The 17,513-nt window shown below is 50.9% G+C and overlaps 1 protein-coding gene across 1 annotated transcript in view; it reads left to right on the forward strand.

The window, feature by feature from the left end:
• The first annotated feature begins 2,444 nt into the window (after window positions 1-2,444).
• The window catches only part of LOC120949487 (uncharacterized), a 35,672-nt gene continuing 20,603 nt past the window's right edge, over window positions 2,445-17,513 (forward strand). The window contains exon 1 of the mRNA XM_040366815.2: window positions 2,445-3,894. Within this exon, the coding sequence (XP_040222749.2) occupies window positions 3,771-3,894 (124 nt within the window). The 5' untranslated portion in view covers window positions 2,445-3,770. The remainder of the gene's footprint in view (window positions 3,895-17,513) is intronic.

The raw sequence follows: 17,513 nt of genomic DNA on the forward strand, positions 1-17,513 counted from the left end.
CGCACTATGGTTGGCATTTACACTTAAATGTACAAGTTATGGTAACAACTATCCCTTTTATCTAATAAACTGACTAATGCATTTCCGATAGGATAATCTTTTTGAACAGTCTTCTTCATTATGGGCTATTGCAGTTCAAATCAATTGTGTAGTTTCCTTAATTTGGCCTATACGATGTGACTGTGCTGTCACATTCACGAGTGTTGCTGCAATCCCATCCATTTCATCTCATGGTTCCAGTTTTCCAAGGATTATAGCTGTCCGATTTGACTAAGCACTGACGAAAGCTAGCACAGAAAATGCATCAAACCGGCGACTTTCCAAGTCCAGCAAACAAATCCAAACTAAAAAATCACATGATAAGCGCGTACCGCTGCACTCTAATACCATTTAGATGAGTTTGACTAATCCTGATCGCTAATCGTTCAACGATACGGTTGTTGCTCGAGCCTTCCACCGCATCGTTGGCATTCCAGCACCGGCAACATCGACAACCTGCCCCCTGGCAGCAACACAACCGGTCCCCGGTGCAGCAACGTGCGCATGTGTATGTGTGCGTGTTGTGCGTATCACGACCGAACAGAACGCCCGTGTGGTAGGTATGAATGAATGAATGGAACATAAACCCCGGTCGACCCTCGACGCTGCACCACTACGTCAGCAGTTCAGTTAAGGGTTCGGCCCTGAGACGGAGAGCCAAAAAGCTCGCCCAGCAAAGGCGAGAGAGCCAACACAAAAACGCCTGTTTGACAGAAAACACACATCAACAGCAACATATTAAACATATTTTGTGTTGTAAGTTAGCTTACGGTTTTGAGTAGTTTTGCTTATTTCGATGGTGAGATCAATCTTCAAATCTGACCCGGCCAGAACTTTGCAAGGAAATGCTCGAATTCAGGCTCAACTCGTAACATCCGGCGGTATAAACTGTGCGGTAGGAAAGTTCAAAATACCTTTCATTCATTAGTTTCTCCCTCTCCCGCTTCCCTTACCCACGTTCCGACCGCCCGTCCCTTCTATTGCCGGGGCCGCACACGCATTCCGGTTCGTTCATTCTTGAACCGAACGGAAGAAAGAAGTGGTGAAAAAGCGAAAAAAGACACACACCAGCAAACCTGCGAATGAAACGGAGGCACAACAAACCCTGCGATGAGCTCGAGAGCAAGCGAGCAAGTTAGAGTGCCAAGTGAAAAGCCTTAGCCAAGAGGGTCAGTGGTAGTCAAGGGTGTGTGGTTGGTTTAATATTTTTTATTAAAATAATTAATAATGCGATGAGAATTAATATGGCGAGGAATTAATAACACGATGAGTTTGCTATCTCAGCTCTTAACCAACTGAAATAAAAAAAAATTGGAGCTTTTTCATAACTTACCAAGAATTAAATGCAAAATGTGTGCTTGGGTTCTAAAATCTCGATGCGCCCAATTGAACGGATTTTAAATGACAAATATGCATAACTATTCAAAAACTTAATATGGAGAAATGTCACTCATTTAATTTCAACGAAAAACTATTAAATTTCGAACGTCACGGGAAGAACGGTTCTAGTAAAATATTTAGCATGTATAGAAGAATATTGGACCAGCTGCTGTCTACCGAACGAGAAAAACTAGAAAATAGAACAGAGAAGCTGGGAATCTGAAAACAAAAATATAGTTCTTTGCCTATATTTCTTCGAAAGTACACTAATTTTTCATAATAAACTAAATTAAATGTAATTCTAATGTAAAAAATGGAGTAGTAGAAATAGAAAAAAGAGAAAGAGTTAGATTTTCCCATCCAATTCAGGAACGCAGGTGAAGCGAAACTAGCTTAAATTCACACAATTTTTTATTCAAACTAATTGAACTTTATTTGACGCTTGGCATAATGAAACGTGCTCTATGTTCAAAATTTTTCATTCAAAATTATCTAAATTTAGTGCAATATTTAAAAGCCTAAGGACTTCGAGTGCGTAATAAAAGTATCATTAACTAAATCTACATTCAAACGAAAACGTAAGGTATAATATATAGTTTAAAATTTTGTACATGGTTATGCTTGATATATTTCATATAGGTTATAATGTGATGTAATCCGTAAAACAGCTATGTCAAATTGACGTCAAACATACATTTATGTTAAGCTCTAAGAAACTAACTTGTTTTGGTGCATTCAGAGAGATCTCTTGTGTTTGTTGAACAATCTACCATAAAGTTTTAACACATAAATATGCATTCAATTACGAATGTTTTGAAAATAACTTTACTACCTATACATCTTCATCCTCAGCTTCTTTCTCAACAACCTGCGCCGAGCTTCCGAGTTACCAACCACTGGCAGCGACGAAGAAGAACGCGTGCAGAAAAGGGAAAAAGGTAATAAAAGAGGGGGAAAAAACAACCACGAACAGCCTCGACCGCCCTGAAGCACACCGAAAGGGAAGCCTCAGCAGCACCGGCCCGGTATACGGCGTGCCAGTTTGAAGAAACACGTCGTCGAAGACGGTCAGTCATACACGTTCACCGTTGGTTCGCGCGAGCAAACCAACCAACTCCGCTTTTTGCGATCGCCGGTCGGTTTTGCGCGTGCGTCTGCTTCCCATTCCCGCATCTCGAATTCGCTTTTGCGCAACACGCGATCAATCGCAATAACCGACTCACACAAACGTATTGATCTCCATCATCTCGCGGTGCTCCCTTCAGTGCAGCAGCAGTGGTGTGTGGTTTGTTCGATTCATTCAATCGACTGTGTGCGAAGTGCTTGCCCCAAAACGTGGGGTGAGATCGTGGTTTCATTCATCGCGCGCTGCTTAGTCATTTGCGGGTCGCGGGACCGCGCGCGCGAGGAGATAGTGATCGCGAAACGGTATTCGATCTGGAAAATAAAACCCGCGGCGGTTCCAGCTTTTTCAGTGTGCAGTGCTTTTAGTGTGGTGCGCAAGTTCCGCCAGTGAGTGAGGTGAAAGATTTAATTGAAAATCATTCAATCAGCAAAGGTTATCGCGTGTGTGCCCCCCCGCGTTGTGTTAGAGTGTGCTTCTGCCCGGAAACGGTCGGTTACCTTATCCGCGATTCTATCGCCGCTCCCAAGCCGAGGTTAAACTTTGCGTGCTTGTGCACATTCGCCTATCTCTAACGCGCTTCCCCCGGCGGCTTCAAAAGCAACGAACCCGACCGAACCGAAACGGAAACGGAAAATGTATCATTTAATGAGATTTCCTTAATTTATGGATTAGAAAAGTCAATTGTTCGACGAGGTCTGCCCTCGAAAAGCCGCCTCCATCGCGTTTGAAGCTTGCGGCGGAGGGGCAGTAAGTGCGTTCCGGTGCGTTTTGTTTCGCGTCCTGCGACTCACCCTCAAAAACACACCCCCACCCCCCTCCCTCCCCCATTTCCGCGGGCGGTTTGGACGCGGGAAGACATCTTGCCGGGAGTGTATCGGCGCGGCTGGAATTTCGAATGTGTACCGCGTTTCCGTCCGTTTCGCCCGAAAACCACAGGCACCACATCGCAACCACCACCATAGGAGCGGGCGGTGCGGTGAATGGCGTGCAGCCATAAAAATTGTGAAAAGCTCATTAAAACAAAAGCTTGCCGGCGCGGTACACAGCGCCAGGCGGAAGCCAGCGTGTGCGTACCCGTGGGAGCTCCCCCGAATATCAAACTCAAGAATCGACTAGAAGCCTAGCCGCCGAACAAGCGTGCCCGGGCCAAACAAGCGAACTATTCGGTGCTGCGTGCGGATAAAACGCGCTTCCCCCAAAACTCCTCCAGTCCGGCTCCCAAAAGATGCTGACGATCGTCCGCCGTGGTCGATCGTGGGGCTTCCCGATGGGGCATTCTTCGGCAACTACGCAGCAGCAGCTGCTGCTGCTCGCGCTACTCACCGCCGTCAGCGTCATCGTGCATCCATGTAAGTATTGCTCCGTCTCTCCAACACAAATCTCCCGCTTCCGCTCGATGCGTCTTGCGTCAAAGCTCGTATCTCGTGCCAGCATCTCATGCATTTCAACGGATGCATAATGCACAGAAAGCCGCCCGCACTGCTGACGTCTTTTCTGCCGCCGACGAGTCATTACTGCTTGCAAGAGCGGGGGGTTTTCCATTCATCTCATGCGAGAATCTACCGCCCCATCTGGCGGTACCGCCAAGTGCACCATCGTCTCGAGCGCCAGTTGACGCGATGACTAGCCCCGTGCGAGGTGCACTCACGCATGATTCATGGCGCACCTTTCCGTCCGGTGGTGGCTTTTTAGTGCCAGCGAAGGGCGATACAGAGCTTCCCCGTTTACTCTTTCCCGCACACAGCACCACGATCGCTTGGCCAAATATCGCTCACTCACGCGTGAGCCAGTTATGACGTTTCACAGCCGCCACCATTTAGCACCTGCACGCTCGAAAGCTTTGGCCGGGAACTACAAAAAAAAAAAAGAAAACAGGGGAACGAAACATTCCATCGGTGCGCGCTGAGAAAGCTAATCTAATCATATGTTTGACATACCGTTTAACGCACAGATGCTTCTGGAGCTGAGCGGAGCTCGTTTGGAGGCCGCTGGCTGCAAGGGAACGTGGAGCCAGGACGAGTCCACGAGCATGTGGAAGCAAACCCGGGCAGCACCATGCTAATGTGCTATGTGCCGATGGGTAGGCGGTTATGGCGAAATATCAAAGCCACTAAAGGCAAACGCTTTGAAGCGATGCCGCACTTCCTTTCATGTTTTTCGGGCACGTTCGGGTGCATGATGAGGGGGGTGTGAGAGCGGAAACTCGCGCTGCCACGTTCTAATTCAATTGCCACGCAGGGGAGAAAAGGAATTCGATCATTGCCAGCGACTGCACAATGAGTTCCGGCTTTGGAACCGCATGAATCATTAGAGCGTATGCAAAATGTTTCCAGAAGAATTTCTCACTCCACTCACTAGTTTCTATGTATTCCTCTGTTTAACACACACTCTCCTACATGACTTTCAAAGCCCTCTTTAAAGGCATGGGATTTGAAATTGATTGTTTTCTATGTGTCAACGATGCCAGTGCGTTCCGGTGTAAATGGTGAAACCCTGTAACTGCTCGCACTTACATCGATCGACATCTCCCCATGGTGTGCGGTCGGTAATCAATTTCCTTGCCGCATTATCGCACTCCCGCAGTGCTTTCAATCAATTAAAAGCTACCCCCATATGTGTGTGTGTGTGCAGCGTAAGGCGATTGGGTCGCGCGGAGTGTTGATATGATTCACGCCACGAGCCGGCAGAGTGTCCTCGTGGAAACTAACCGCCCGAAAGTCAATATGTAAATTCGATCCCGGACATTACACACACACACACGCGGCGTTGCACCGAAAGTGGTTCACCTTCAGGCGATGGCCAAAGGCGGGGGGGGCTCTATCGTTTAAGTAATAGCTTCGTTGCGCTGCGGCAAAAGAAGACTGAAAAGGAAAAAAAGGCATTAGAAGACTTGAGGTGAGTTTGTTTGTCTTTTTTGTAGTCCTCCTCGCAATCCCCCTCTCTCTCTCCCCGTCTGTCTAAGCGGCTGTGTCTTTTCTGCCCGATTCGTCGCCTTCAAATACGCCTCCGCACAGCGACGGCGGAGGTCGGAACTTAAAGCGATCAAAAGTGCAAGACAGCAAACTGGAAATGATGGCGGAGAGGAAAAAGATAAAAATAAAATCCTATATAAACATACACACCCAGCGACACACACACACACAGGGCCGTTGGCGTGCTGGTGGAAAGAATTCATTCCCACGCACCGAATATGCGCTCCGCGGTCTCGCGTGGCTGGAGAATGTCATCCTTGCGACAATGCGCGCGATCGATCGCGAAGCAGGCACGGACAGGCGCACAGACACAAAAACCCACGCGCGCTTCGCAAAGGAATGCAAAAAGTCAGTCTCACTTACAACAACAACAAAAAACAAACCCCCATTCTTTCACAAAAAGCTTTAAGCCAACAATAACAACAAAACTAAACGAAGAAACGCGATAATAATGCATCTCAATGCGCCCCAACGCGAATCGCTGGTTCCTTCTTTTCGCCCGGTTTATCGCGACATCGTCGTCTGCGGCAAGGACCTGTAGGATGTCGCCGCCGCCGTCGAACCGGCTAAAACCCACGCGCGGCAACGCTCACACCAAGCGCGCGACAAGCTTTCGAGCGTTCGAGCTCATTTATCACACGCCACCGTAGTTGGTTGGGGATGATGATGGTGGTGGTGGTGGTGGTGCGACAACGCCTCGCTTAATGCCAGAGTAACGAGCTCAACACCGGTCAGTTGCCAGATTCGCAATGGCTAAAGCACAGCTCCAAGCAAAATCAAGATCCGCCAGCTTCTCCCGGGAAAGTTGTGCCCGAGCGGCTTGTTTCCCAACCCTCTGGAGAGAAGGTATGGCAAAGAGTCGTCGTCGTCTCCAAGACGTCTCGGACATTTGCGGACGCGAGCAGGTTCGGTGCGTAGGTGTCAAAAGCTTCAAAGGCAACGGTCGATTAGCGGTTTGCTGCTGTTGCTACGGTTCGATCAGATTGCGACATTCGGTGGTCACTCGGTGATTACAATTCTCCCCAAGCGACGAACGGATTAAGTGAGTTGAAGTTAAAAAAAACACCGAATCTTCGTCTCAACAACATCCACTGGTGCACAACAACAGCAGCAAAAACCCGGCTACTACGATCATTTTTTCTTTGGTTTTTCGGGGACCCCCATTTCTTCGCTTATTAACGATCCCGGCATGCTGCTTGGTTGCGCTGTTCTTGCGTGCCCGACGCTACGCGAGTATCATTGCACGCAGTCAACAACGCGGAACCATTATTAGAAATGAAATCACACAGCCCTCGCCCGGGACGGGGAATGATAACCCAACTGAGCAGGCGAGGGGAAACAAAAAACAATCGTACATTCCATTCCCGAATTAACGAACACAAAAACCACGAAAAGTTTGGACGTTTTTTTTTTGTTCATCGCCCCCGAGAATTCGTCCCTCGCCCGCGTAATGATTGCGCAAAACCGTGAGCTGCTTACACGTGCGTGCTACCACCGTGTGCAAACCGTAGCACCAGCCAGCCACCGGCACAACATAAGTGCGGATAATGTTGGGCTTCCTTGCGCGGGACTATTGTTTCGCGCAGGTGACAATTACGTGCGATTCGATCGGTTGGGAAACGGGCGCACAACTGCGCAAGAAAATGCCGCATCACTACAAAACGGAACCACGCGAACACACGAAAGACCAAAAAACAAACCCCAACATACGATCATGATCGTGTGTTTGCGTGTTTTGTCGCGGTTTAAGACATTGTCGTCGGCTGTCGGTTGTGGTTTCGATGTCAATCCTTCCTCTCTATCTAAATTCACCCCATCGGTGTGTGGCGCATCTTCACGATCGTGTGTTTTTGGTGCCTCTCAATCTCGGACACACCGAAACGACGGGCCCCGTGCCCGTTGAGAGCGGGGTGTGTTTTCTTTCAACCCCCTTTTTTGTCCGTTTCCATCCAGCTTTTGCTATTAGCTGTTTGGTGGGTTTCCATCTAGAAGCTTTTTGTGTGCGAAGCTTTTAGGCCGCGCGTATTACTGTTATTAAATATCATTACGATTAATTTCGCTTATTATTTCATTCTTCACCTATGCCGGACGAAATACCGGATTACATCCGCATCTGTGCAGAGGCCTGGCTGGCTGGATTTTCCCCCCTCGGGTCAGTTTCAGCAACCGCCATTAGAAGGCTCACGCGGGGAACTCGGCAAGCATTTACCGTTCCCTCACACGCTCCGAACAGTGCCGAACGGCGCTGGCCCGCTTCCCGAATCACGGGCCCAGCGGCTGCCTGCGAATAAAAAGCTAATTCGGTTGCTAATGGGCCCCCGCACGCCCGAAAAAGGGGTGGAATGTGTCGATGCGCTTACGGCGCAAGGGTGGTGCTGTCTTGTCTTGGGGAGTCACTTTCTGGCCCTATTGCGATCGTAAGGCGCATTCTTTCAGCACCCGGGGTTGCGCACGGCCATTACCGAATAAAAGACGCTTTTTTGTTGTTGTTGTTAGAGGTGCCGGCTGCCGACGGACGACCGCGACGACGACGACGATGTACTTGTGTGTGTCCCCTTTCAAACAGTGCGCGTCTGTGGAATTTTCGGTGAACTTACCTTTTTTTAACCGAAAGGGTACCCATTGCCCCCCTCCCCCCATCTCCCCACACATACATACCTCCAATACTAAATAACGATAATTTGCCACCCGTCTCGGGACACCCAGCAGCGGCGGTGATGATGGTAACTGAATTAGGCACACTTCGACGCTGGACCGCGACCGGCTTGGCTCCCTCAGAAGAGCCCGCCCGGCCGTGCTCGCGGGGCTGTGGATAATTCGGGTGCGACTTAATGATACCGATACCGGATGGGTCCCGCGCGACTGATCATTGCTCAGACCGGGTGGCGTTGATGCATCATCATCATCATCATCGGCATCCGTATCGCGGGACGCGACTTTGGCTGCACATTAGTCGCGGTCTTCGCGCGAGATTGATTGAACCGCCACCGCCGTCGCCGGCATCGCCGGGATTCACATGGGAAAAACGGAACGAGATTAGGAAAGGGGAACCGAGCCACGGTCTTCACCGGTGCCTCATCCGATCTCACGTTCGCTCCATTCTATCGGGCTGACCATAAATCGAGGGCGCACTGGACCGAGGAACCATAAGCGATTAAAAACATTCAGCCCGCCCGCATTCCTGCCCACCAAGAGGGGCTGAAGGGGGCCCTTTTTCTCGGTTTGATACGATTCGGTCGATCCGGTTCGCGGTTCGATTGAGTGCTTCCTCTCTCCATTTTATCCAAGCAAGTTCCTCATAGATTAACTCACGGCTTTGATGAGTGGCTTAGAGGACTTGTTCTAAAAATAGAGAACCTTCACTTCCGAAGTAACACCGAAAAAGTCTGTGCTTTCAAACAAAATCATCGAATAGCTCCGATCTTTCTTCAGTTGTCGACATTCCAAAAATTCAAATAAACAACAACTAAGAGCATCTAATTATTAGTCACATCTTCTATGACATCCACTATGGTTCCAACATAAAAACACCCCAGAACAACACACCACCTACAAGGGTTTGCCGACAGACCCTCGGCAGCCGGTCCCGAATCAATCGGGCTTCCTTTGTTCTTCTCCCACCCTACCATCTGGTTATCAGAAGCCGAAAGCACATGAAACCGATGAAACCGATCGCCAGACACACAGGTTGAACCGCGTGTGGTCCCCGTCCGTCCGTCCGACCGGTCGCGATGAGATTGCCCTACGAGCGACCGTCGATCGTCACCGTCTGCTTAGAGCGCCGCCAGATGCCACCCAGCGTCAGTGTCGGCGGAAAACATACAAACGAAAGGTAAACCCGCACCCAAGAACGAGCGAGCGACAGTGTCTTGCGCCCGCGTGACCAGCTGACGTTACGCGACGGCAATTAAAATGTCATTTCAAACCCAACCTGTGTGTGTGCATTTAGGTTTCCTTCTAGTGATATCGAATTCCTGCCATCATCAACAGCAGCGGTGACGTAATTGAAACCAAAGACCTGCAGCACGCGGCTGCAGGACACGCGCCCGCGCACCGACAATCTGTCACAACCGAGCGAAAGTGATCCTTGCGACCTCGCATGTCAAGGATTTTTACGATCTCAGTGCAGTGCACGTAAAAGCGGCATTTTAATTTCCCCCTATCATCCAGACGCACCACATGCTGCCGCCGTCAGTGCTTCCGGAATGGAGGCTTCACCCGGTAATGCGATCGTGGTTTTGTTCTGCGGAAGCCCCTCCAGGGTGAAGATGCCGTAGGCCAAGAGTGGGAACAGTTGGCAGTAATTACCCGCACACACACACATACGATTCACTCATATCAATTCCATTTTGCACCACCTTCTGCCGTTTAATCGTTATCGATCGCATCGAACGATCTAGCATCCCATCGCTCCCGTGCGCCAGCCGGTGTGGTGTTTAACCGTCGACTTCCGTTTGCCACCGTAAATCAAATCCAGCTCCTGCGAGTGAGTTCCTCGCGTACGAGGGGCAACACAAGAAGCCTCATTTCGGGCACCGTATGCATATGCGCAAATATGGCCTCTCCCACGGGCGTTGGCCCTGGGGCTATTTTCGATCCATAAATCGGTTTCCGGCAGTTGCGCAAAAAATAAAAGCAATCGGAAATGGAAAATTACCCCCCAGGCCCCAGGCTGGGCTTCAGTGCGGAGATTTTGCCGCGAGTGCTTTCGGGGTGGTTTCGTGCGTACGCTGACGATGGGGAGCGGCGCGGCGCCAGAACATATGCCGGGCATGTAAATTCCACGCCAGCAATGGTTGGGCGAGGCCAGAAACAAAACAGCAATCACAACTACCAAAGCCATTCTACACACCCCGAGGTGATGGATGAGTCCGGTTAATCAATCCTTGCCCTGGTCGGCGTGCCATTCCAAAGTGGCGTAGAATGCAATCAGCAACCTCCACCTCCACACCGCCGGCCCCCCAATGGATGAAAACATCACTTGTCGCCAGCCGACCCGGAGTGGCAGAAGACGAACCCGACGAAGCATCGTTGCAAATTGCTTTACCACGCGCTCATTCCGCCCGGTGTTGGTGCCTCGGGGCCCAAGAAGCGCCCCACAATTTGCCCTTTTTATCAGTGGGCATGAAATAGTGGCGGTGCAAAACTAACCGCGTCGGCCACTTTTCGCTGGCCGATACGAGCAAGATTTATTACTTATGATCGTGCGAAGACTCGGGGCGAGGGAAGCGAGAAGCATTCGCGTTCGTGCACTAAGAGCGTTGACAAATCGATTCGCAATCATTTACCACTGTGAATGCTGCATTAATTCACCACAACGAAACTAGTTCAGGTGATACGTGCCTATTTCTTTTTCCCAATTATGGAGATAGACATAGGGAGTGTGAAGGAGCGATTTAAATCCACCAACGAGCATAGCATGGAAGGCGGATTTGCAGTTGAAGGAGGGGAAAAGCTCCCTCCCACTAACAGCCATAAATATCATTCCACATCTTTTCGCGCGGGTTTCGTGTTTTGCTTTTCATTTCTAAAATGAATTCCATTACAAACGATGCACCTTCATCGTCGCCCGGCGCTCTCGAACCCGTTGGCGTTGTGCATGGCTATTGTGCTTTGCTCATGCTGCGCTGCTCCCCTGTCCCCTTTTTTCTATCACGTAAAGTGCATTTCGCAGAAAGTGTGGAAACACAAAAAAGGGCAACACACAGGTGCACACACATAGGTGAACACACAGCCACACACGCGGTTTCGTTTTGCACGTGCATCAACTTTGCAAAGCACACACATGTGCGCCGGCCGCCGTTCGTGCGCGGTACGTTTGGTGGTGGTAAAATGGCAACAAGTACACACACACGGGCCAAGGAACAAAGCTGCCAACTAAAGAAATTAAAGTGTGAGAAGCTTAATTATAAGGCTGCACTAGTCCACGGGCGACGCAAATGGCGAGGCGGGGGCAGGCAGGCTCGCGGTTTAAAAGTGTCATTTAAAAGGGAAACATGTCGTTACAGATGACTGACGTATGCAGTCCCAATTATTGTTACAACCAAGGCACGTTACACACACGTTTGCTACGCCAATTTGTACGTCCACGATGGCCGGAAATGGGAAAACCAAGACCGTGGTGGCGTCGGAAGGCTCCACTGCTCCGCTACGCTTGTTTGCTTGCGCTCTTGCCCTGCAACTACAACCACACCACAGTTTGTCATGGTAACATTACTCTGTTCGCGGGGACCCGGGAGCTACTTTGGTGTTCGGTGTGGTTGAAAATTCGGGCAACACCTTTCACTAATTATTGATTGACCTTTCCGTGTCCGTTCCTGTGTTTTGGGTGCTTTTTTTGTCTCTTCTTTTCACCCGAACAACTTCCTCTCGCCCAATTTGGAGCGAACGGCGGTAAAACGGTGTCCCTTCAAGTATGCTGACCGGTGCTGCTCCACTTTCATTGGAGACAGCTACAGGACAGATAGCGTCCGAACCGGCCAAACGAACAGGTTGCATCAGCCGCTGCCGTGCGCTCTTTCGGTTTGGTGTTGGTGGCCCCAGCCCCCCAGGGCTCACGAAATTATGTGAATCCGAACCAAATCGGCCGAGTGAGAGCGAACTTGCGAGATGAAACGGGAACAGAAACTAAATACAAAAAAACAAACCCTCCGAGAAAACATCGAAATTTGATTTCCTGTAATCAATTCCGAACCTTATCTGGTTCAGCGTATCTTCGCACCGGTGGGCTCACCTTCCCTGTCCACGTCCTCCCCCCGGACTGGCGGAGTCCAAAAGGACAGGAAGAGGAGCACACCGCTCCCCTTCTACGATCGCGATGGAAGAATATTAACGACCAAATGTACGCGCTTGTGTGTGTGTGTGTCCATCTGTCGACTGTGTGGTCATTGGCCCCGCAATGCGAACGCTTCCTTGCCCGCCGGGCTCGTCCTATAGAGTCACACACACACGCGAGGTAGGCAATTAATAACATTCCAATTTTGCCATCCTTCTGCACACACACACACAAACAACGGGAAAGGAGGACAGGACACACAGGCCGGTCCGCGCAAAAAGACAGTTCCCCGGTTTGCGTTCTTGCTGGCAGCAGGTTCTCGCGCGAATGGAATTTCCTCCGTTTGCCGTTTCAAAGGGGGTGATGGGAGGAACGGAGGACGGAAGAGGAAGAAAAACGACCGAACAGACGACGGCAACGAAAACGCCAGCTCCACCGGCCGGAGCAAAAGGATCTCGCCACCGGAGACAGCTGCATCTTGCCGTACGCCCTCGGGTGCGCACTTTGCCCGGGCCGGGAACGGGTTTGCTGCCCCCGTCAGTGTGTACAAAATCGAGCACGAAACATGCGTAACGTTCTGGGGAGGGACGGCAGAAGAGGTGGGTGGTGTGGCGTGGAAAGGAAACGCCCTGGCACAGGTGCCCGAAGGCACCGAATGGTCGAAATAAAACGGTTTCAAATGCGAAGCAATGCGTCGTGTGCCCGCGTGCGCGCGCTCTCTCGCGCAAGCAAGTCGTTTCGTGACCATCGTGCCCAACATTACGTGGCTGGACGGGAAGCCCACAAACGCGAAAGTGGGCGGAAGAGGAGAGGGGAAAGGCAAAGAAAACGACACAACCGAGCGACATTTAATTTCTGTTTCTGCATCAAGAAAAATGAACGCAAAAAGAAACAGAGCAACAAAACTCGATCGAATCGAATCGAGTTTGCGAAGAGAGCCCAGCATAGAGCGTGTGCCAACGTGCTGTGACAGTCCCCCTGCCTGATTCTTGCACGGAATGTCGTGTGCGTTTTGGGGAAGATTTTCTTCTCTTTTTTTTTGGTCAGGACAAAATGGGCAACCTCATAGCAAATTGTCGGATGCGAGCGTGTTGTTGCCACCTGCAAACGGATGAATTCCAGTCCAATGATGAATTCTACGAAATTGAGTCCCTCCGATGATGATGCTGTGGCTCAGGCGATGGACCAAAACACCAGAAACCAGATGATACAACACAACACAACAGAAAAAACATAACTATCAACAAAGATGGGCCGTGGAAGGGAATGCCGACGACATGAGACAAAACGAGAGCAGAACTCAATCCAGTAAAACCTGAAAGGGAAAGAGAGAAGCGCAAACGTCGCCTTCGTCTAACCGAGCGACCCAAAACACGCCAAACAACGGCCCGGGCCACTTCGATGAGTATGAATATAAAAATTTCGGAACCATAATTACTGTTATTAAAGCAAAGTAGTAAAGGATACATGGGGAGTGCTCCGCAGGCGCACTGCCGCGGACCTGCTCTCTCACACCGTGTCGAACAAAAACGCGCCGGCAGATCGGTGTACGAATAGACGCGAAAGGTGAGCTTCAGTTGCTTGCAACCGGTTGTGGCTGCTGATGCTGCTGTTGCTGCTGTTGCTGGAACCTAATTATCATAATAATATTCACTCGATCTTTTCTTCTTGCTCGGCCGAGTTTTTTTTTCAGTTTGGGGTTTGTGCTCATGTCGAACTTTATACTGCCGCTTCCCTACCCTTTTTGTGCGCCCGGATGCTGGGCGCGCGCTGGCCGCTTCTTCGGAGAGTTGATAGCTATTCATTTTGCCCACCACCATCCTGCCCTGCATTCTTTCGCACTCATTTTGCTACCTTCTCAATACACTTGGATGCTGTGTGTAGGTTTCGTCCGGGACTTTGCTGCAGATGCGAGCAAACGATGCGACCAATTCTGGCAAGCTTCCGTTTCGACGGATTGGCTTGGCACGCTATCAGATCGGCACAGGGATGTTGTGATACGCGCCTGCCCAAGCTGTTTGCTCGTTAGTCCTGCCCAGCTGTGTAAGTCGATAGCCGCGTGGGGGAAGAGGGACGATTACAAGGCCCCGTGATGTGTGAAGGAAGCTGCCCCTGCACCGAACTCATTCGCTTTGAAATGCTCGCTCTTCGCTCGATCGCCACTTCGCGTGCATGCCAATCATGTGCGCAGAAGCCGGCCACGGCCACAAGGGCACAAGGGCGATCATTTCGCTGCTGCACGGTTGCACCGGCTGCTGCATCGGGCCCAATCCAGCGAGCAGCGATACTTGCTGCGTCATCGCGCAGTGCAAATGAGTGCCAATCGGCTGTCGCCTTACGTTTATGCTGTTTGCTGTGGCGCTCGGCCCGGGCCCACTGACTGCGTGTTTGGTTTGTGTCCTGGTGGCGAGAAGCGAGAGGCGCAGGAAAAGCCTATAATTTCGACGGCTCGATCGCGTCAATTCCGTGCGCTTGATTTATGCTCGCCCTCGTATCGATCATTGTGCCTCCGGCGGGCGATCGACATTTATCGTTCACCTGTGCTCGCATCATTGCCCGGCCCGGTATCGGTGGCGGATGCTGCCGATCGCGGTGAAAGCAACGAAAGATGAAACCCCATCATCAGAGACCCCAACTGTTGTCACAACGCACCCTCCCAGTGCGAGCTCTGCTATCGCTCGCTCCATGCCAATAAAGTGCCCAACTAGAGTGTGCCCCGAGCCGATCATCAAACGCCGCAAAAGGGCGAAAGAAAAACTCGAACACTCATACACGCTCCAAACAAAGCCACCAGCAGGGCGCGATCCGCCAGCGGGCAGGCCGCTACTTCCCAGTCCCATCAATCTCGCCGCCCGACGGGTGGTAATCGGATCGGAGCATCTAGCACCGGGGCCCCGGTGCGGACAGCGCAGATGCAATCGGACATGTTTACCTACTTCGCATTATTGCTTTTATGATCGCTTGATTGAGCTCATAAAAATCGAAGTTTTGACCCTGAATATAGGATTCCCAGCTCCAGCAGCAGCGGACAGGAAGCGGAATAGTGAGAAAGCCAACCCCAAACTAACAGCCATAAACAAAACCAACAACGGCACCCTGAGATCTGGTGTTTTCTTTTCTGGTTGGCGATGGCGATCTGATGTGGAACTGTTCAGAAATAAATCTCTACGACACGGTGAGTCCGCCGAGTCTGACGGCGGGCGAGCGGGAATGAAGTTATGACTTCCTTCCTGCATCACTGCTCGGTGTGTCTTCTTCTGGGTAGAGGCGGCTTTGAAGGATTGATGTGGTTTTGCCACCGTCCGATCGGTCCTACGTACCAAGATGACGTTTCCAAGGGTAGACAAGAGCGAAACCATCAGGCCCATTTGCAGACGTGTATGAGTGTTGTATTGAAGGAAGCAATAACTCGCACACTGCTCTGCAAAAGCCGGAAAACGAAACTCAGAGCCAGAACCATCCCGTAGCCGTACTCGATCGTGCGTAACGAACCGATCCAGTCGGGCTTTACTTTTGGGTACATCCAGAGACTACGAAACTAAAATTTGCGAACCATCGATGGTGGTTTGCATCCGGTGCGACGCCTTCAAAGCACTAATCTCATTTCGGGCTCCGGCTACCATAAGAGCATGACCTCAAATCTTCCCCAAAGTCGAACACCTTCCCCGACACGAACGAGCTCTAATTTATGGAGCAAAGTCCGACGGCTGTCCAGCGAGCAAATCGATTCCCTCGGGTTCTCATCCATCGAACCTAGCTCCTAGGCTGACAGAGGGGCAGTAAAGCGGAATGTAGGCCAAAGAGAGAAACTGGAAGTCAGGCCTAGCTATTGCTACTCCGCGGACGTGTTGAGCGTCCCAAGCCCAGCGGCTCATCAATTACGGACGCAAGCGATTGGGGCTGACCAAAACGCAGCTCTCGCGCACAAGCACAGCACAGCAATTGACGCGTCGCCTAACGACTAACGACGGCGATGCCTGTGGGAATCTCCGGGCGAGGTTCCAGGTCGAACGAATCCGATCCGGGATGAAGTACGCGTCGACCGGGTGCTTCCCGTGCACTAATTTACATGGTTCTCGGTGGACTCGGACAGCGTGTGTGTGAGTGTGTGTTTTTTCATCTCCGTTTTAAACGCGAGCTCCCGCTAATGAAAGCAGAGGCCCCGTTCGTTGCAAGCTGCCCTGTGCCCGGTGTACAAAATGGCCTAATGATAGTTGCGCAAGCCCCCCCGCCTCGAGACAGGAAGACAAGCTTACTGGGCATTTTTGCGCTCATCATCGGTTTGAAGACTACGGGAGAATACAAATATCTTCTTCCCATGAATGGTCGGCAAGCAGCGCACAGCCTCATCGTTGCTGTACTACGTGGACAGAACACCAGAGACACTGGCAATGAAGACATTCTCCAGCAGAGATCCCTCCCTTCAGTCTCTTTCGTCGTCTCTACCTCCCTGTCTCTCTCTCTCTCTCTCTCTCTGCTTTGATCAGACCACATGTGAGGCTACCTATCTTCGGACAGATTGGACAACATTGTGCAGATCGTGGTACTTTGCATACGATTACTGTCGATCAAACCACGCGAAAGCACGCGCCCGCCGAACCTCAAGAACCGGTGGTGCGCATGAGCTTCCAGCTTGTTTGCTTTACTTTGTCGAACGTCGAACGCAGCTCGATCGAAGTCACAATCCACACAGAACTGAGCATCCGTCCCGCTGTGCGACGGATTGTGCCCGTTGCTCACAGCACGGGGCATACTGCTACACACCTTGTTTTGTGTGCAGTGTGTTTTCCCCTTTGGAGGTTTGGGTTCATGGCCCGGATTGTTGCAGTTTTCGCCAACATCGCACACGACACCACGATGACACCGGGCGAAAAGATTGGGGAAAAGAGGTGATTACTTCAGCCTCTGCCGCTCGCACAAAAGCTCATAATGGGTGAGCAATGACCGTTTGCTCGCCTGTTGCCAAGCGGGCAAAACGGGAGTGGTTCCTGTGAGGTTCACACGGGCGGCCGCTACGAAATTTATGACATTTCTAAAGCTTAAAACGTCAAAACATACACCCCAAATCGAGCATTCACCCCTGCACGCCTTTGGCCGGTTGCTGAAGCGGCCTGGGAAGTACGAGGGGGGGTGTGGGTAACCAGTTCCCATTAGTACCCAACGCCAGGTGAAGAAACTACACCAAACCGGGCAACCCGAAAGACAAAGGTAAACACAATAA

This window comes from Anopheles coluzzii, chromosome 2, assembly GCF_943734685.1.
Source record: "Anopheles coluzzii chromosome 2, AcolN3, whole genome shotgun sequence".
Taxonomy (NCBI): Eukaryota; Metazoa; Arthropoda; class Insecta; order Diptera; family Culicidae; genus Anopheles; species Anopheles coluzzii.